Genomic DNA, 19,860 nt, shown 5'->3' on the forward strand with positions numbered 1-19,860 from the left:
CAGTAGTTGTGCGTTGTGCTGCAGTCACCCTCAAATAATTTCGCGAGATAATTATCCCTCTACCGCATGCACTAAGTGCTCAGTTCACCGCCAGCACAAGTATTCCGTAAACCTTACTGTAATTAAGTACATGTACGGAGTACTCTGTACTGTGCTCCTTATTTGCGCTTGAAGATGTCGTAGAATAAGTACATGTGCGCGTGCATGATGCCATGCTTGCAAGTAATACAAGTAAGTACAAGCAAGCGTTCATGTGCTCTCCGCGCTGGTGCTTGCACTGTTAAGTACTTACCAAGGCAAGTAATAATGCAGTAATACTGTACTCCGTACTCAAAGTACTTGTACAAGTATTGTCGTGATGGGTGGAACGGAACAGCACTTGTAGCATCGGCAAGTGTTATGGGTTCCGAGGGTACATGCACGTACCGATGGTACCTGCTAGCAGGTACCCAACACGAAGATAAGGGACCGTGCCTTCGACAAGGCGGCGCGGCCCCATGGAACAAAGACAAAGTGACAAGTACCTTGCGGTGACCCTGTTCTGAGACGAAAATGGTAGGTTAATGGCTGTGCCTCGCAGGTAGCCTGTACGTACGACCAACGATGCCGCCGCTCCACCTCCAGTTCTGGGCATGGTGAGCGGGCACTTTTTGGCTGCCACTCCACTATTTCGCCGGCGAAACGGCCGTTTGGACGAACCAGAATCGCCACCACGGCTCAACATTCTCCATCGTCGTTCTCCCTCGCTCCTCCCCCGAGCCCATCGGCGCCCTTGGCCTCATAGTCTGTCTCTCAGTCGGTGTATTTTATACAAGCACCGAACTCCGTACTTGTACTGTACTTGTACTTGTACTTGTACATCCTCCTCCCCGTGTGCACCTCGTCGTCCGCTGAGACTACCGGTACTTGTACATACATGTACACGTTAGCGCACTCGGACCTACACTAAGTACGTGTACTGTACCTAGCACTTACCAACCCTTCCCTACTCGCGGTAGTGTACAGTACACGCTCGGGTACAAAGGCAAGTGCATGCTAACTGTACTGTGCACATGCGACCAACTCGTCGTACCACCTCCCCGTACCTGTACTTCGTAGCACTATGATCGTTTCCCTCCCCCACTCACGCACCCATCGCCGCCATCCAGACGTCCCATCCCATCCATGCTTACGAGTAAGTGTACGCCAACTGTGCTCGTACACATGCTACAACACTCCTTCACATAGCACTCTTCCTTTTTTTCCCGCCTCTCCTACGCTGAAACGGGCACGAGTTCGAGTGCAAGCGCGAGCGCGAGCGCTCTATCCGATCCTCCGAACACGTACCTGCCGCCGCTCCCCGTCGTTCCTCCCCTCCCATCGCCCGGCCTATCCATTCTCCTGCCCATCGGATTGGCTCTGCGCTTCGTCGTCCACTCCTCTTCTGTACATACAAACACAAACCCATCATTCGTACCATCTCGCCTGCTCCTCCACCCTCCTTTCCACTCTCTCCCGCCTCCTCCTTCCTACCTTCTTCTACCGCCTCTTGCGCCGTTATCGTCGTCGCGCCGGCTGTTCATCCACTCATCCACTCACTCACCCACGCCCCAGTCTCCCCCTTGTTCAGGAAGAGCAGGGACAACCGAGACGGGCGAGCGGGCGAGCGACTCTCTGCGTGCTTCCGACGACGAGACGGGGCACGACTTCCCCTCTGCGATCAAGTGGCCTCGGCCCTTTCGACACCATCCGCCACCCCCCTCCCCCCGCCATGTTCAGTCTATCCTGCTCGCACGGCGCGAATCAATACGAGTAGACAAATCTCCACCACCTCCCCCTTCCCTTCCCGGGCAGGCAGGTAGGCCGGACCGTCTATCATCTGGCGCGACCACGACTCAACGGCCTTGATCCTCCTTCCGAATTCTTCATCATGGCTGAAACCCGCCCCGTCGCCGTCATGGATCCTCCTCACATCACCGAGTTCGCCTCGGAGCGCTATTTTGAAAAGCTTAGCCAGAAGGCAAGGGCAAGCCAGCAGCAGCAGCAGCAGCAGCAGCAACAGCAACAGCAACCGGACACGCCCGAGAATCCCCCCAAGACGGGTACCATCGCATCGTCGACCTTCATTCTACCCCTGCGCGAATCTAGACTTCATGAAGCCGAGGTATCAAAGCCGCTGGAGCAGAAGCGCGAAAAGGGACGCTTTTTCGGCATACGGCACAAGGTTTCCCTTCTTCACGCCAGATCCCATGTCATCGACTCGGAACCCATCGCGGCCCCTCCGACGACTGCCGCCGCCGCCGAACCCACGCGACAAAGGTTTGTTCTCGCGTCCGTACATGATTCCTTCCCTCCCTCCCCCCGCCAACGCCCAGAGCCTAACACCTCTCTCCGCACAGCACGCCCTTGAGCCACTTGTTCCTTGCCCTACCGAACGAATTGCAGGTGCAAGTTCTGTCTTCTCTTCCCCTGACCGACCTCCTCCACCTCCGGCTTGTCTCCAAGTCGTGGCTCGCACTCATCACCTTGAACGAGGCGCCCATCGTGCGACACCACCTCGACCACCACATTCCCGCCTACGCGCGCCGCCTCTACCCGATATCGAACAAGAGCGAGGTCAATTTCCATTACCTATGCAGTCTATGGCATCGACTACACGTCGCTGCCAAGCTGGCGTTCCTAATGTGTGAATGGATCACAAAGGAGATTTTCCTGCGGCAAACCGAATCACAACGGGCCGCCTTTGCACCACAGCACGAGCGCATGCGTCGCCGTCTCATCCCACTTCTCTTTACAGTCTTTCACTTCTTTGAGACTTGCCGCAAGCTCCAACTGAAGCATATCGCCGAACATGGCGGTCACGGTCTGCTCAGGGAGCCCTATACGATGAACCCGATCGAGGTGAAGGTGATGAACATGTACGACGACCAAACGCTGCTGAGAGTCCACGAAGTCTTCCCTCTTGTCATATCCTCGTTCTGCCGACGATTGCGGCCCCCGACATACGTTGGACGAGTCGAACGATCTCTCCGCGGCTACCTCAGGGAACGGCCGTCCGATGAGGTTCATTCCGCCATCCTGTGCATTGGCGGGCTGAGGCAGGTGGAGAGATTGTGGGAGATCAAGGGATACAACACCCGGCGCGCCGCCGTCGACACCTGGTACCACGCACTCGACAAGGAGCATGCCGCAGAAGCCACGGCCAAGACGAGACTGGGCTTGAAGGGGTTTGGTCGGAAGAAATCGACAAGCGGCGATCGTCCCGGGGCCCGCCCATCCCACAACGAGCCGCTATTTCGGGCCAGAAGTCCAGCAAGGTCGATTGACTCTTCCAACCCCGACAGCGTCGTTGATCCCCACTGGATTTTCAACACCAGCCTGGCTGCGGATGCGCCCATGGCCCAGCTGGGCAAGGAGAATGCCCAGACCCTGCTCGGCGACCTACCCGTCCTTCAGCAGATATGGCTTACCACGGCCGAGGCCATGATCCTTGATCGCGGCATAGTGCAGCGGACGCAGGATATCAAACGCAATCAGCAAGTAATGCTCGACCTGATTCGCGAAGACGGAAATGACCAGGAGGACGAATGGTGGTATGGACGTAATATTCCTGACTCTGTACGACCAGCAGTGGGCGCCACGGACGACGATGCGGATTGAACCGTGCATTTTGCGTCGCGGCAGCGGGCGATGGACCGCACAACTTGATGCTTTCCCTGTTGCATTCTATTACAAAAGAGTATGTGAGCATTTCCATGGCGTCCACATATGGAGAACCGGAACGGGACAAAGAGGCGGCAGATTTGGAATTCGTGGCGTGGAATAGCATTGAAACCACTTCCTCTTTTTACTTTTGTTGTAGGGGGGGGGAGTGTAGTTGAAACCCAAAATAGGGGGCTCCTGAGCAAGTCGCGATACTGCAACATCAGGGTCGGGCAAGTGTTGAATTCATACACCAAAGATGAGAGACACATAGATTAAATCACTCGCCCACAATTCTTAGATTTCTGTGCACTATCTTGGAGACTACTTGGAGAGATATTTTCTTCATGGCGGTGACACGCGATTGTTACCGTCGCCGTCACGATTGAACCGAAATGTGCCAATGTGCAGTATGATAACAACTATCACGCTAAATAACGCCGGGTTATTCCCATCGCTCGAGAAGTATACGACTGAGGCAGGAGAAGAATTGGGGGAGCTAGCTAGGGAAGGCAAATATGGCAACTAGGCTAAGAAGCCATTTGAAATCAGGTGAAGGATGTTGCCGTCGGCTGATCGACGGCATGAAATAATAGCAAGTTTATGGGCAGGATATGACTTGGCGGCACCCCACGATTGCTACTGCATCCTCAACATCTTGATCGTTCTGGCCATATATGACTTCCAAGCAACTGAGATCATGGCAACTGTTGTACGATGTCAGATTTGAACCGGACTTCGGCCGTGGACGATTCGTCGCGGGATGCCCTGGCACTTGTTGGGTACCTCCCGAAGAAAGTTGCAGTCCATGATCCTTACCAGCGGAACCATGAGTGTTTATGCTGCTATATTCTGGTAATACCGCCGTCGGTTTGGAGCCCAGCCAATTTCTGTGGGTGCTGGGGGTAGCTGCCAGTCGCCGAGTAACCTACGCCACCCTTGTGAGGACCAGCCGATCCAATTTGGTTGGTCACCTGTTGCCGCTGCATTGTCTCCTGCTGCTCCTGCTGCTCCTGCTGCTGTAGGGCGAAATTCATCTGTCTCAGCTTGTGAAGTTGCGGTTGCGGTTGCGAGCCATAATCAGAGGTGATTTGTCCAATCGTCCTTGACGGGCTAGATGCTTGCGCAAGACTGCCAGAAGAATGTTGGCTTTGCTCTGGCCCTGTAAGATGATGAGATTGACGTGGCAACTGTTGGCCGTGCGATGGCGATTGTCGTTCATGATGAATGGGTTGGAGCTTTTGCAAAACAGGGCTCGGCCTCGTTCGCTCCTCGGCAGGTCTCGGGTTGAGGGACTTTTGAGAATCGAAAGTGGTTGAGACAGGTGGTGGCGGCGAAGTACTGCCCATGCTTTGAGTCGAGGGCGGCAATGCCGTCAACTCATTCGACACAGGGGAATGTCGTTGCTGCTGGCCTGAGTCTGTGGCGAGGCGCGGACGCTTCGACTTCGGCCCTTGAAGATTCAATGCAGCATTTTGGGCACCTGCCTGGGGCTCGTCCGTTGCTGGATCATCGGCCGATACTTCATTATCGTCCTGCACAGCCCGCTTCGACACTCTCACGCGCGAGAGTGAGCCATTCTCCGGTTCAACCGGATGCTGGTTTCCATGTATTGTTCGAGGACTTTGGCTTTGCAATTGACTGGGATCCCGAGTCACTAGAGGCGGTGGGACACCGTTCGAAGGAGAACATTCCATGGCTGCGGGCGGTGGCAGCGATGCAACGTCTTGCGGGACGTTGACCAGAGAACTCTGGGTCGCAATAAACCCGTTCTGGCTGCCCATGAGCAAGCTGCGACCTACGCCGGGAAAATTTGAAGGAGCCGGCAACAGGTTGGCGGTCGTCGGGACGGTGGTGGTCCGCCCCGTGCTGCCGGCGCCAGATGCTTCGTGCGAGGTTTCGGGTATGCTCTTGAGACGATTCTTGGACCCCTTCGGGCGTCCCCTTTTCCTTCCGGTGAGGGTGGGGGGGGCGCCCGAAGCCGAAGCCGGATTGCTTCCTGCTGCCATGTTCCCTGAGGTGGTCGCTGTGGTCTCTCTGCCAGATGCGGTCTGGGGGCCAGTGGAAACAGAGTCGGCTCGGGGGGTGGGATTAGTGGGAGCACTAATATTGAGTTGAACAACTGTTGCCTGTTGGGAAGCATCTGCGTATCTGGATGAAGCATCGATGGAGGATGAAAGTTGTCGCTTCTGGACGCCCTTGTCTTTGCGAACCTTGGAGCTCTTGCTTCCTTTCGGTCGTCCCCGCGGTCGCTTGCCGGTAGGTGGGCCTGGCGGAGCGACCGAGCCGGACAGGGGTGGACCGGCTATGGAGGAAAGCGGAGGGAGATGCAATGGAGGGGATATCGCGTCGGGTTTGTCGACATGAGGGAAAATTTCGGAGAGCCAACCGACCAAGAGAGATCCCCGACCGTTTCTTGCAGCGCTTTGGGGAAAGTCCCCATGGGTAGGAGGCGGTGCGCCAGGGATACCTCCAAAATATGCCAACCCTCTGCATAACTGTTCCACGACCAAGAGCGGGTGAAGTGTGCGAAGAAGGGTGAGAAGGCGCGCCTGCTCCGCCTTGGCCTCCTGGGGTGTAGGCCCATCGGCCGGCGGTAATGGCGGTGATGATGCTGGGGCGGTGATAGGAACCGTCGACGACGGGTTGGACAACGGCCGAGTATCGAGGTCATCGCTATGCCAAGTAGATCTGGCGCGCCTGATAGGCTGCCAGCCGGCCTCGATGGCTCGCCTAGCTTGCGCTTCGGTTCCCTCGCTCGTTCGTCTTGCAGCGGTACTTCGATCCGAAGGCATCGTCCCGTTCACGTCGATGTGCATGACAGCAAAGTTGCCGATCTTGCTCGTAGCGACACCCTGGAGCCTGGTGGGGACCAGGTTTTTGATTCGGCCATCGACATGAGCACGAAGCTCGGGGGGTTCTAGCACGTGCTCAAGTCAGCTACTTCTCCCCTGTCATCGTGAAAAGATTGGGTGACATGTGACGGACCCCGAAGAGAGTTGAAGGTAGGCCCTGGACCAGCCGGTGTAGGGTCATGCGTGGATGAAGGGCCCTCCGGGGGCACTTCAATGCCGCTACTGGGCGTCGGCTCGTCGGCCTTGTCCGTCTCCGTCGTATTGGTATTTCCGGTCGAGGTGGAAGTAATGCACTCGGGTGAAGCGGCTAACGAGGTTAGTGCACGGCGATAGGAAAGGTCATCGTCATAGGGAGACAAACGAGCCGCTTCAGCCATGGTAATCAGCTGGAACCAATGGTCAGGTCAGGGAAGGCAATCACGGTCAGCTACATTCCCACCGAAGGGAGTCGACGTGCTGCTTGTGATGTTCGGCTTCGCTGTTGAAATCAGGAGAGTAGTAGTAGAGAAGACGGCGCAGGCGAGCAAGCGAAACATGTCGCATGCTCCGAGAGTGTGTGGGTGGCCAAATGGATTGTCGTTGCAACCAGAGTGCTGCTAGGGTCCCGAATCTGCAACACGGGAGACCAAGGTAGGTAGAGGAGAAACAAATGCTGGATGGGATGGATTTTCATTCCTTGCTCCGCTCCGCGCCCCTCTGTTGGCTTAGCAGGGGAGGGTCAAAAAAGTGGGCTTCCTGAATGTCGATAAATGGACACGCCGTCCTCTGCACTTAAGTACCTGCACTGAAGTAGTTGTACTGTACGGAGTACTGTAGAATTATACCGATATAGGCACTACAGGTAAAACTATACAGTGTTCACAAGTTCTTCACGCTTATATCGAGTTTGGACTATCTACATGTAGTAAATACTATGGCTAATTCTACTAGAATATTATTGCAGATCACCTGGAAATGATTATCAAAAGCGCTATACTCAGAACTTATAGATAAAATCCACTACTTTAATTTTACATCTTTCATTACTTGAAATAATAAATGAAATCATCGCAAAGAATTAATACACGACGTTGTTCTTCTATGAGTACATAAGTATATTATTATGGTCTCGGGCTACGCCCGAGTACAGTAGACGTGATTAGTCTGGTCCGCAATGCTGGGGCCTGGCTGACAGTGGACTCTTATAAGTAGGTGAGGGTACTTGACCAATGTTCCCGACAACTGCGCTGATTGCTTCCTTCAGGTACGTCTTGAAAACTTCCACAACGGCTTGTGCAGTATTGACAGCCACTCTGGTTTAGGTACCCCCTCGTGCACATAAAGAACTCAAAAGTTGGAATATCATCCGCTACCCTTGATGCCCTCAATCATATTGTCAATTTAGATGCCGTAACAAATCTGCTTCGACAGATGAGTATTATATATCTGCTGTATGTTGGCTGACGCATGTTGTCCGGCTATTGCCACAAGTCTACGATGCCGTTTTCCTTCATCTCATTTTGAGAGACGCAGCGGAAACTTGGAAACAAGGTGAAGCACCTTGATGAAATATCCATATAGTAATTGGACCAATTGTGCTGTGTCTTTTAGACGAAGAATATGGCATTGCTGATAGGAATGATCCATCGCTGCACATATATGTTCACACAGATAGGTATTTTTGCCGGAATACGATCTGAACCCTGGTAACTGTTATCCTGAAGTGGTGGATATTTCGTATTAATTAGTACCGTCAAGCTTGAACGGTGATATTAATAATTGCAAGTACATGTACTCCGTACAGTACTGTAGCTTGTCGAATTTGTAAGGGTTAACCGGCCCACTCCGTGATTTCGCACAGTACTTACTTGCATCGACTTGTAGAAGTACTGTATTATTCGAATACCTGGGACGTGACAAATCGACCTTCTTCCGTTGTGGAAACGTCCCCTGACCACCGCTTGCCTGGCAACTCGACCGTGCGAGATAAGCAGGAGACAGTTGCAAGTTCCGTCGGATTCAGTGTCACGCTTCCCCATCAGTCCCTACGGAACGCCCCAACGGAACGAGTTCGTAGTACACATGAATGTCAGTAAAATTCCCCGATTTCTTTTTAGGAAGCGTGCCGTCTTCTCAAAGTTCCGGTGGAAGCGGCACAAAAACTGTACATGTCGACGATGCAAGTGGGTTGTCAATTTCATTAGGTATCCTAACAGTACTTACTTGGGGAGGTCCTCCCTGAGAGCGGTGGAGAACGTGTTCCGCAGTCTCCTGCGATATTATTCGAGCTCTGACGGGACCTTGCCAAACGATTGGCCGTCACTCTGTATATGAGTGCGTACATTGTCTTGCTCACGTTTCTTTTTCGAGTCCGCTGCCGACGTACGAGCGAGATAGCCTGCTTCCCGGTTCCGCTCGGGCCCCTTCTCGCCAGAGCCCTTCGATCGACGCGTGGCATTATACTTTTTGGAGTAGAGTCAAGTATCGTACTGTACTTTGTACGGTACGATGGAATGAATGCATTGACCGTATCCCCGCAGCCATGAAAGTTATGTTGGTGAATACAACTCTCTTCCAACAACAGCTGGTCCGGCAAGTGACGCTCCTGGGCGAGCCGTGCGGCGATTAGTAGTCCCCTGTTAGATTTCCATTCTGTTTCTTCTCGATGAATGGGTTTATCGTCACGGGATATTTCATCGAGGCAGTGGGGTGGCAGAAGCCTCGATTCAATTTGTAGCAGTAGCGCTACCTACACCGAATTGTCTTTTGGTAAAAGTGACTATATTGCTTGTACGCCTATTGTACTCGTTTAATTGTACATCGTACGGAGTATGCAGGTTAAGGCCAGCGTTATATCATTGGAAGAGGGAGCGTTTGCACCCTCACGTGATGTTGCGACACGGCCTCGTCCGATCTGCGGAGCCCCACGGAAAGCTACGACAGATTAATAGGCCAAGGATGTGTGCTGAGAAGGCACCTCAGCAACGCAAGAGTGTGTACTTGATGTAATAGTCGCACTCGACTTCCATTTTCTTATTCGTACTTTACCGGCATACAGCAGCACGACGTCAATCGGCCTTTGCCGGAGCTGGTGCTGCGAAGTAATCCATCATTCTGCAGCCATGTTCAGCCAACCCTACAGATGCATGCGTAGTGCGCGTCGTTTTGCACCTCAGTCCCAGCCGGCCTTTCGAATATCACCGGCAGGCCAGCGACAACAATTTCGACGACGCTCGACGACGCATGGAGTTGCGGCCGCCGAAGGTGTGCACGAGGTTGGCCACCAAGCCAATCGTTCCAACTCAGGCACATCACATGGACAAGCGACTGACGGGACGAAAACAGGTGCATCGCCTGGAGGCGATGGTTTCCGCAGGGGAATATCCTTCGCCTTGGCCGGCCTCGCCTTCAGCGGCCTTGGTGCCGCGGTCGCATGGAAGACGATGACAGCAAACGGTCTCGGCTTCTACTCGGACGTGGAGAGTTTGCGCAGATTCAGCGTCGCCGAAGCCCATGATGAAATACGTCGCGTCCACGATTTTATCGACAGCCACCCCCTGGTCGCCGAGCTGCGCAGCCGGCCGGAGCTGACGGAGTCGAGACCGCATTTGAAGATGCCAGCACAATACCGAGAGCGCAGCCTCACTGGCGGCGCCCTCGTCGGCCCTGGAAAGGTCCCCGTGCCGGCATCGACCTGGACAGAATCGGGAGGCAAGTCTCTCATCTCCATCGTCTACGTGGGCGATGACCTGTGCGGGCACCCTGGAATCATCCACGGTGGCTTCCTGGCCACTCTGCTCGACGAGGGCCTGGCGTGGTGCTGCTTCGACGCACTTCCGTACAAGATCGGCGTGACAGCAGCGCTCAACATCAACTATCGCAAGCCGGCTCCCGCGGGCAACTACCTCGTCCTGCGGGCCCAGACGACCAAGGTCGATGGCCGCAAAGCGTGGGTCAAGGGCCACATCGAGCTCTTGGCCGAGCCGGGCGAGGAGCCGACAATCCTCACCGAGGCCGAGGCGTTGTACGTCTCGCCCAAGTACGCGTCTGTGAGTGGCCGTTGATCCGATGCCGAGCGTTTCTAGCTCCCGCCTAGCTTGGCTAACTTCTCCGTGACGCTCTAGATGATGCCCAAGCTTCAATGATGTTTGCTGCCTTTCCATGGATATGCCCCAAGCGACGATTACGCCGAAGACGTCTTGTCACAATCACGGGCGAGTATACCGCGCTCACGCATGAAGTTGCCACAACCGGGACGACGGCCCTGCTGACTCCGCTTTCGGCTGCACCGCGTTGCCATGCGATGATGTCGCGGTGAATGTCAGCCCCCGACAGGAATAGAAGTGGTTGTGGAAACTGCAACGGGCGATCATGTAATAACTGTGTACTATATGGTGCTTGTACTGGTATCATCCCTCTTGTGTCTGTCTCGGTCGCCTCGATGCGAGAAATTCGATGGGCATCGGATCGGAATGCGGGTAATAGTCGTGCTCCGAACATATCCATTCGTGTGTGGGAGTGCACCGTACTTACCAGTACGCCGTCCGCATAGTACGGAGTACGGAGTACTGGTAGATGAATTCAGTGTATTACCTACTTGTACAACTAGTTGTACTCCGAATTATTCCGCACTTGGTATTGATGCAAGTACTACTGTGCAAGTACTGTAAGTATGTGAGCCAAGTACTTACAAGTACAAGTACATGTATCCGTGTTCAATGTCCGGAGAACTTGTTCTTAGATCGCACGATTAGTATTGTGCACATGTACTCCGTACTTGTACTGTAAGTACATAGGAAGCCGACGAGGATTAACTAAGTCTTAAAGCCTGAAGGGCCGAGAGAAGCGGGTGTGGCGTCGGCGGTGGGGACGGCAGACTGTCGCCATCATGGTGCGTTCTTGCGAGATGGAAAAAGAGCAATCGACAGTGAGCAGCACAAGTGCCAAATGCACATGCCTGGCATGTGCGGGAGAGAGGGGTCATCAGGTTTGTTTATATTGAGTAGCAGCATTACCAAATTTAATCTCTGTCCGTACTTATCCTTCTGTAAGCCATCATCCACGAGTATACCGGGGGCAGGAACATCAAGGTCCATCGTGCTTGCTGCACCTCACCTTCCCTCACTTGCCATCTGACCTTTTCCTACCCTTCGCTTCTGCATCCCACCAGTCACGTTACTCCTCATCCCTCCTTCCCCTTCACGATGGCGACGTGAGTTTTCTCCTCCCTGCCTCGCCGCATCTACCCCACCCTCCTCTGCCTGTTCGCTGTCCATGGCGTGAAGCCTCAACTACGCTCCCGTCGTTCCCTGCTCGTCATCCACGTTGCTGCTGACAACGCCATGGGTCACAGAAACATCACCTGGCACCCGTCACTCTCGCGTGACGAAAGAAACCGGCTTCGGGGCCAGCGCGGCCTGACACTCTGGCTTACGGGCCTCTCCGCATCGGGCAAGTCGACAATTGCCACGGCACTCGAGCAGCATCTCCTTCACCTCGGTCGCGCCGCTTACCGCCTCGACGGTGACAACGTGCGATTCGGCCTAAACAAGGACCTCGGTTTCTCCGAAAAGGATCGCAACGAGAATATCCGCCGCATCTCCGAGGTGGCCAAACTCTTCGCAGACGCCTCCACCATCGCCATCACCTCCTTCATCTCCCCATATCGGGCAGACCGTGATCTCGCCCGCGAGCTGCACGCCGCTACAAGCTCGGCCGGCGAGGAGCCGATTCCTTTTGTCGAAATCTATGTCGACGTACCCCTCAAGGTTGCCGAGGAGCGCGATCCAAAAGGTCTCTACAAGAAGGCCCGTGCTGGCGAGATCAAGGAATTCACAGGCATATCTGCCCCCTACGAGGAACCCACAAACCCAGACATCACAATCAAGACGCACCAGAACTCGGTTGAGGAGTGCGTCGCGCAGATCACCCGATGGTTAGTAGACAAGAGCTACTTGAAGCTGCCATAGTGACGACGGGAATCACCAGCATCCACTTTCGAGGGGCAAGCGGCATGTGCACGCTTTAGAAGCGGTTAGGTTTCCATTTCGGCCAACAAAACCAATCATGACCTGTCCCCCGACCTGCCCGCCCACTCTGTATACTCTGTCCCAGGTGATATGTTCCCATCGCAAGAGGGGTTAGGCCGATGATGGAAATCTAGCGAGAGCATGCCCCAGTCGTGATTGCCGCCATCCGTCGCGTCAAGGAAATTCCACCTCATAGTAGACATACGCTGTGTATTCGTGGCCTTCTCCTGTTCCCAGCCCAGCAGCAGCCATCTCAGAGCTCATGGCGGCGTCGTCTTTGGTGATCTTTCCGCGTTTGTCGCGGCCAAACGCATTGCCTCCCAGGTGCGAGTACTGTCGGTCGAGGGCGGCTCTGACTTTGGGAGTGAGCTTCGACGTTGTCTAGCGGTCAGAGTGTAAGTCAATCTCGGCCAGAAAAGGAGGATGAGTGAGTGCAGCTCAGGCAGCAATTGCCAATTTGCTCCGACGGAGCCTGAGGATGAGAGAGATTGTTACCTTGACCAGAATTGTCACATAATCAAGCGGCAGGCCGTAACGCAGGACCGCCTCGACAAACACCCTCAGTGTCAGCACATGAACCCAGATCATGACGCTCTCGCTCCACCCAGATCGTCCCATGCGCAAGGCTTCGCCGCAAAGCTTGCGCTCCTCATTGGCCACCTTGTCCAGCTCGCGCTGTTCTTCTTCTAGTCCACCCTGAACATATGTGTACTGGCGCGGCGTCCACTTCTGCTCCCTGCATTTCTGGGTGAACTCGGCACTATACTTCTTGAAGGTCGCCGTCGCGAACAACGTGAATTCATCATCGTGAGTAATCTCGACGGCTGAGCGGGGAACAACCATGGGAGCTATTGTCTCGTATTTCTGAAGAAACTCCTTCCTCGCGTTTGTCGGAACCGCTATGAGATGCGTTTCGAGATACTCGGAATCTTGCAGGAGGAGCCTGGGGTCCACGACAGGGGTCAAAGACTTGGTGGCAAGGTTGCCACTATCTCCAACAAGAAAAACTCGTCGAGTTAGTTGAGAATTTTATATGGTGGAACAGTCGTCCTCACTCACGTCTGACGTCTTTGAAGTGCGGCCAAGTTCGTTTTGGCGGAATTGTACTGGCTGAACTTGGTTTTGACATCGTTGTCCACCGTGACCAGCTCCTATGTAGCCACGTCGGCATGCTTAGCCTAGCACACGACCCCGTCGATTTGTTCGTACCTTTTGCAACACGTCAATGAGCTCGCCCAGAGGTTTGTCGGCTCGGTACCGCATCTTGTTCCAGCCAAAGTTGCGAATGTAGTGGTCCGTCGGCTCTACGCAGATGCAGTCAACAACTATCGTTGATCCAATCGGCAGAGAGGAAGCGATGACTCCACTCACTGTCATTGACCATCTTATAGGAAGCAAGCCGCTCCTCGTCATTGTTGAGCACCTGACGTAGCGAATCGGCAACCTTGGCCACGACGGCTTGGCACGACGCCTCGAGTTTTGCGAGGTCGTCAGCCTGCTGGACGAGGCCATCAAGGGTGCCAATCTTGAAGTCCGGGATGCTGAATGGTACTACTATGCCGGTATCAGGAGTTATGATGGCGCTAAGCGTTGGGACCGCATCGTTGCGATCACTCGAGTCGAAGACACCGAGGGGCAGCGAGAGCACTGCATACTTGGTCGACATGTCAAACGTTGCTGGCTCAGCGCCTCGACGAGGAGGGGAATAGAAGGGGAGAGGAACGAGAGATGACGGGAGGCCCAAGTGTAGACGTAGAGAGGAGGAGCAGTGATGATGGACTTGCTTTCTCCACCTGTCGTCACAACCTAGAAATAAATCGGGTCTTCAATGGCAGCACCAACCTACTGTACTTAGTTGTACTTGGACGGAACCCCCGTATAAACAGGAGCACTAGCCTAGAGCACCAGCAAGGTTGTGAGCTAGTCCCTAGCTGGTGAGATCCATTAAAGCCAACGCTGAAGCACTGTGTATACATGTATTATTTGCCAGCAGAGCACAACAGTCTCAACAGAATTGGAATAAAGACGACGTGGATAACAATACTGATGTAGCATCTCTGCGAGATATTTCTATACATATGATATCTGAATAAAGGAAATAACAAAACAAATTCTTGACACATGTCAAGCCATATACTGTACCGAAGAGTTTATTGGTCATGTGACTAGGCCTCCTATATTAGGTTTAGAGACGGGGGATCCTCAGAGACCAATGCGAGGTGTACTCTGTAAGTAAGTACTTATTACTGTACTTAAGTAAGTTCTGTAGGTACTGTATATGACCCCGCCATCATTCCCTGAGCTACCCTCAGCGCTCTATACTTGCAGTATGCAACTGCTACCAGCACTCAGACCACCTCACTCTACGTTACGCGGCACTACCTACACAAGTGGTGTTTGACAATACAAGGTAAGTATGGAGTATAGACTTTTTATATAGATCATGGTTTAATATTGTATTATTCTTTATTGTATAATACTACATGATGCACCAACTTATTATCTACTATGAACCCCCCGGAGACAACCAGCAGGCATGAACGAAGGGAAGGACACAAGCAGGGATCTCCACGTAGTTGGACGCGTAACTATGAGATAGAGGAACTTTCCGACTGCTCCGTAGAAGGTGAAGGATCCCAAGGATGAATACCTAAATACGTAAAGTAGTCACTGCCTCCATACGTACTACCAGCTACCCATCTCCTCCTAGATAGTCGGAAAATAGCACAAACCCCGAAGAATGGGAAATGGATGTCAGGGACATCCCGAGCAACGTTTCGGCAGAGGCTGTCGACGATCTTTCCGAGAATTGGCAAAGGAGCTTCTACGCTGGAAGATCGCGGTCCCCAAGGCCGTGAGACCAGGAGCTCAGCCTTGGCAAGTGGGAGCAATGAAGCCCCTCGAAGCGAGGACGCAGCAACTCAGCTGCGAAAAATCCAGCCCAGGGTTAAAAGAAATACTAGTAGGAGCTTCAGAACTTCTTATTGTATAAGCAATATGTTATTGGCTGAACCAGATATCTGCTATATCTGCTCTATATGCGTATAGAATGTACTCACTATCCGAGTCTAAATCATGAAGTGCCACTCTCAGGGTGGGATGAAATCGGCGGCGGCCCGGTTTCTCAGGCGCAGGTTGATGCCAGCGATTTTTCAAGCCCTCTTCTGAACAATACATCGCCAGAAAGGTATCGGTAGCAAAGAAATAGTTGATACTGTATAGAGAGCGCTACTATCGGTGAAGGAGTTTGGGGGGGGGGGGGGGGGGGGGGTTGGATTGCAAGACAATGTCACACACTAAAATTTGTAAACTGCCTGCAAATCCATAGCTTCTGCCTTCATCCCCAAAGCAGGAACGCTACAGATATCAGTGCCAAGGGCGGCACTATAGGAGGAGGTCGCCCTATCTGGAGACAACTAGCAGGCGAGGATAGAGGGAAGGACGTTACCTCAAGTGCTGTTGCATCCAAGAATGGTTCAAGTCATTTCGTATCGACAACAATATCACGGTATCAAAGCGATCATCCAGTGCCGACGGCGTATGATGAGATGAGACGTACAAATGCAGCTGCTAGCCAAGTGCTATTGGTTCTATTTGCTTTCGCGGGGTATCTCAATTCCACCAATGATTTGCTGGATACGTGTCCAGCTCTGTCTGCATGATAGGCCTGCGCAGTTACTGCATGCATCATTCCTTGGCCGCCGAGCCCAGCAATGTACAATAGTTCAGGTCCGTCAGTCGGCCTTCCATTATTGCTGGATAGCCCAAAGGTTGCGAGACCACCCCATTTCCCGAAGTTTCTTGTTGCTCGAGCTGATCGCCCTCTTCTCCGTCGATGCAACTGCCAGGGCCTTGCTGCATGCAGCCAGGGCTTCGACCAGTTCCGTCATGCGGCCGGCCTTGACAAAAGTTTGGGCCAAGTCCGAATTCCGCTCAGCTATGACGCTCGCTAATTCCATGCAATCCAGCAGATTGTCTCGAGAGAGGCCCGTGCCTGCGTAATGTAAACCGCTGATGAATGACAAGATGGTCTCTGGGAGGTACGTCTGTCGCAGCGCTGCGAGCTCCTCGTCACTGTCTGCGGCGGTGTTAGCAACTGCAACTCGTTACGAGGATCCTCGAATAGATGTGGGGGCATACTGTCAGTACCAGTCAACAGCCAGCCGCCAAGCAAAGGCTGCATCCTCTCCTTCAGGACCTTGACGGCATCGCCCACTCCGGTCCAGAATTTTCGATCGCCGGACGGAGCCCTATTGTCTCGTTAATGGGGTGACAAGCCTCGGCAGAGAGGTCTACACGTACTCAGCAGAGAGTTCCATCAAGGATCCCACCGTCTCCAATCCATCTAGCGCCTTGGCCAGGCACTCCAGTTCGCGGAAGATGCGTACGTTTAGGGCGACTTCCTCTGGACGCACGCCCACGATGCCACCTTGGTTGAGTTGCTGGGCCCAGAAATCGACGGTCTCATGCAAGGACCAATCTGGCGTTTGCTGGTCGGTGACATTCTGCCAGATGATGTCGAATTGCACCCGCTCCATCAGTTTTCGCGCCGCAAGGAGACGTTTGTTGCCTATCGGGAAGATCAGCCTGGATTTAAGCAGAAGTACGGGAGCTGTGGCCACGCACGGAAGAAGTACTTGTACACCTGAACGCCCATGCGCAGGACTTCGGGCCAGGCAGCCTGCACCTGAAGCAGCCATTCCAACGATCGGATCATTCGCTCATCCTTGGGGGAAATGATTGCCTCGTCATCGCCCAGGAAGTCGGCCTGGATGCCCCGTCCATACCGTGCCGTTGACGATCCGTCCAAGAGGATGGTGAAGGTCTCGGTGACGCCGACGCTCGAACCGCGGTGGTCGAGATCGTCGTAGACGAGCTTCGCCAGCGTCTCCGTAAACTTGAGGACATCGATGCCAACCCGGTTGATCAACTTCAACTGCAAGATTCGCTTCTCCGGATCCTGCTCGTCAATCATGTTCCAGCTCAGGACGTCATACTGCCGGGGAGGTTGGAGGATGGAGCAGTACAGGGGGATTAGCTCTTCCGTCTTGGCGAGTGCCAGGAAATCGGTGTATCCTGCGAGGATGTTTTCCTGGCCAGAACGCCAGAGCGCGTTGGACGACGATGCCAAATGCTCGCCCTCCAGCTCATCCAACTGCCGCAAGAGAGCAATGACGACGTAGATGTGGGCGACGAGTCGTATTCCATCGTGCTGGTCGAGGCCGAAGAACTTTCTCCGGGCGATGTTCAGGTTGCTGGGCGACGGCCGAGGGAGAAGGCGCGAGGGTCTGTCCTTGTTGGCGTGCTCGGCCATGATGAGTGCCTGCTCGTACAGGTGACGATCAATGTCGTTGGCGATCAACGCGGCCTGAAGAGCCTTGTTCGGTTCAAGAGCTTCCTCCATCGTGCTGCTCTGGCATTCCAGCGAGGCAATCAGCCGCCTCTCGACGGTGTCACCGTCGCCGTGGAGCTGAACGGCTTCAGAGGATGGGAAGGACTGCGCCAAACTGGATGCCATTTCAGGCGGGCAATGCCCCAGCAGGAAAGTGTCCGCCTGGCTTCGAAGCAAGGCATTGTAGTGGGCAAACAAAACATCGTCCCAGCTTCGGGCCACCTTCTCCACGCTTTGAACATCACCCGACAGCAAGCCGTACACGGCGCGCTCGTAATTATCAGTGCCGCCATTTCGAGCAAGGCTCAGGCACATGCGTCGCCACAGCGCAATGGAGGCCGGGGGCGCGCCTTCGGGGGACTCCTGGCCCTCCGCAGGCAGGAGCATGGCGGACATCGACACAGCCCTCCACATTTCCGTCCGTTCCTGACACCATTCGCGAATCGACGCGAGGGAGCTGCCGCGGCGAAGGTGTTCAAAGCAGCCCAACCAAATGGCTCGCTCAAAATACTCGTCCTGAGGCTCAAGCTTGCGGTCTTGTCGCGTGGGGGCGTCGGGGTCGAGGTGAGTGATGAGCGGTACTCCCCCGGAGCCGACGTGAGAGCTCGTCACGTTCGTGGACTGACGTTCCAAAAGATGCGGCCATGCCGTCATGCTTTTCCTCAGCTTGATCTTGGAGCGAGTGTGAAGCCAGCCATGGGCGATGATGTCCCCCCTGTCGGCGTTTTGCTGCAATTCGCGCACCAGCTCGTCGATATCCGGACCGCTTGATGCGTTCGTTTGCAGCCACCGAAGCACGGCACGACGCTCCGTGAAGATGGGGTCGGTGTCGATGAACTCGGGCAAGGTCTGCGATTTAGTCTCCTTGGCCGGTTGCACCGAAAACAGGTGCGAATTTCTCGGCCGAGATTCGCAATATCGCAAGGGGAGCAGTCTTCGGAAAAGATCCCAGGTTTGCACCTCCATTTCCAGCTGTGATATTTCTTCACGTTGTTTGGCGTCTGTCACAGGGGGTTCCTGCTCGTCAACATCCATGTCGGCGTCATTTCGTCCGTCTTGCGGGCTCTTCTTCTGGATAAGTCGTTGGGTTGCAATCTCATGGTATTTTCGTGGCAGGTCAAGAACTCGGGCCCTTTTCTCGGCCACGCTCAACCCAGGCACAAGGCAGGCGTCCAGAGCATGGGCGAACTCTTCGACTTCTGGCCCCGGGCTGATAGCATTAAGCTCCTCGTTGTCTACCTTTGTAGACATCATGGCACGGAAACAAAGGCGGTGACGAGGCAAAGGATGCCCTGCAGGGTCGATGTCGGTCGCACGATCGAGCTTGGGCAAACCTCTCGTTGACGATCCCTGACCGGCGAGGCTGGGCCGTCAATTGTCCTTACCTTGACGCGAGCTTGGAGACCGTCCGCATGGCCCTCGGCCAGTCAAAATGAATTCGTCTGTGGTGGAAGATTTGTGGACGCCTGAGACGCGCCGGTCGATATATCACCGAGTATTGTTACTGTTTTGCTGATGAGAGTGAATTGTATGTACTAGGCAAGGTCTGGCCAGGTTCAATGGAACCTTCGCCTCCTGCCCACCCAGAATTCAGTCACTAGCGCAGAGCCTGAGGGCCCCACCAGCGCGTGTGGTTGGTCAAGCTGTCCAATGGTTTTTGCTGCCATCGTTGCTGCAGTCTGCCGCACCCTTTTACCGCACAAGTACTCCGTATTACTAAGTAGCTGTATTGTATAATGAGGACTGCGGGTACTCCGTACTCCGTACGGAGTACTTGTATATTAATAATATCGACTTTCAGAGTACGGTAATTACAGGGGTGCTGACCTGTAATACAGCACAGATTACTTACCACTAGGCCACCCCGATTCCCCGCATACAGTGATATGCAACAAAAGCACTTCACCGAAATGCGCCAAGCCGT

At 54.1% G+C, this 19,860-nt stretch overlaps 6 protein-coding genes across 6 annotated transcripts; 3 read left to right on the forward strand and 3 right to left on the reverse strand.

Annotated features, from left to right (window-relative positions):
• Window positions 1–1,909: 1,909 nt before the first annotated feature.
• On the forward strand, window positions 1,910–3,639 carry DCS_07924 (F-box protein; the record flags this gene model as incomplete). The annotated part of the gene is made up of 2 exons (XM_040805207.1): window positions 1,910–2,298; window positions 2,379–3,639. 2 exons carry the CDS (start codon window positions 1,910–1,912, stop codon window positions 3,637–3,639), a joined length of 1,650 nt encoding a protein of 549 aa, XP_040655311.1.
• An 887-nt stretch (window positions 3,640–4,526) lies between these two features.
• On the reverse strand, window positions 4,527–6,913 carry DCS_07925 (uncharacterized protein; the record flags this gene model as incomplete). The annotated part of the gene is made up of 2 exons (XM_040805208.1): window positions 4,527–6,518; window positions 6,659–6,913. The coding sequence occupies 2 exons, from the start codon at window positions 6,911–6,913 to the stop codon at window positions 4,527–4,529; spliced, it is 2,247 nt and encodes a 748-aa protein (XP_040655312.1).
• Window positions 6,914–9,637: 2,724 nt separating this feature from the next.
• On the forward strand, window positions 9,638–10,579 carry DCS_07926 (thioesterase family protein; the record flags this gene model as incomplete). Its single annotated transcript, XM_040805209.1, has 1 exon — window positions 9,638–10,579. The coding sequence occupies one exon, from the start codon at window positions 9,638–9,640 to the stop codon at window positions 10,577–10,579; it is 942 nt and encodes a 313-aa protein (XP_040655313.1).
• A 1,278-nt stretch (window positions 10,580–11,857) lies between these two features.
• DCS_07927 (adenylyl-sulfate kinase) lies at window positions 11,858–12,484 on the forward strand (the record flags this gene model as incomplete). Its single annotated transcript, XM_040805210.1, has 1 exon — window positions 11,858–12,484. The coding sequence occupies one exon, from the start codon at window positions 11,858–11,860 to the stop codon at window positions 12,482–12,484; it is 627 nt and encodes a 208-aa protein (XP_040655314.1).
• Window positions 12,485–12,718: 234 nt separating this feature from the next.
• On the reverse strand, window positions 12,719–14,210 carry DCS_07928 (vacuolar H+-ATPase V1 sector, subunit C; the record flags this gene model as incomplete). The annotated part of the gene is made up of 5 exons (XM_040805211.1): window positions 12,719–12,925; window positions 13,040–13,532; window positions 13,604–13,695; window positions 13,754–13,848; window positions 13,916–14,210. 5 exons carry the CDS (start codon window positions 14,208–14,210, stop codon window positions 12,719–12,721), a joined length of 1,182 nt encoding a protein of 393 aa, XP_040655315.1.
• Window positions 14,211–16,293: 2,083 nt separating this feature from the next.
• Window positions 16,294–19,190, reverse strand: DCS_07929 (nuclear pore complex protein; the record flags this gene model as incomplete). Its single annotated transcript, XM_040805212.1, has 4 exons — window positions 16,294–16,622; window positions 16,685–16,794; window positions 16,847–17,114; window positions 17,171–19,190. 4 exons carry the CDS (start codon window positions 19,188–19,190, stop codon window positions 16,294–16,296), a joined length of 2,727 nt encoding a protein of 908 aa, XP_040655316.1.
• Window positions 19,191–19,860: the final 670 nt, after the last annotated feature.

Source organism: Drechmeria coniospora, chromosome 03, assembly GCF_001625195.1.
Source record: "Drechmeria coniospora strain ARSEF 6962 chromosome 03, whole genome shotgun sequence".
Taxonomy (NCBI): Eukaryota; Fungi; Ascomycota; class Sordariomycetes; order Hypocreales; family Ophiocordycipitaceae; genus Drechmeria; species Drechmeria coniospora.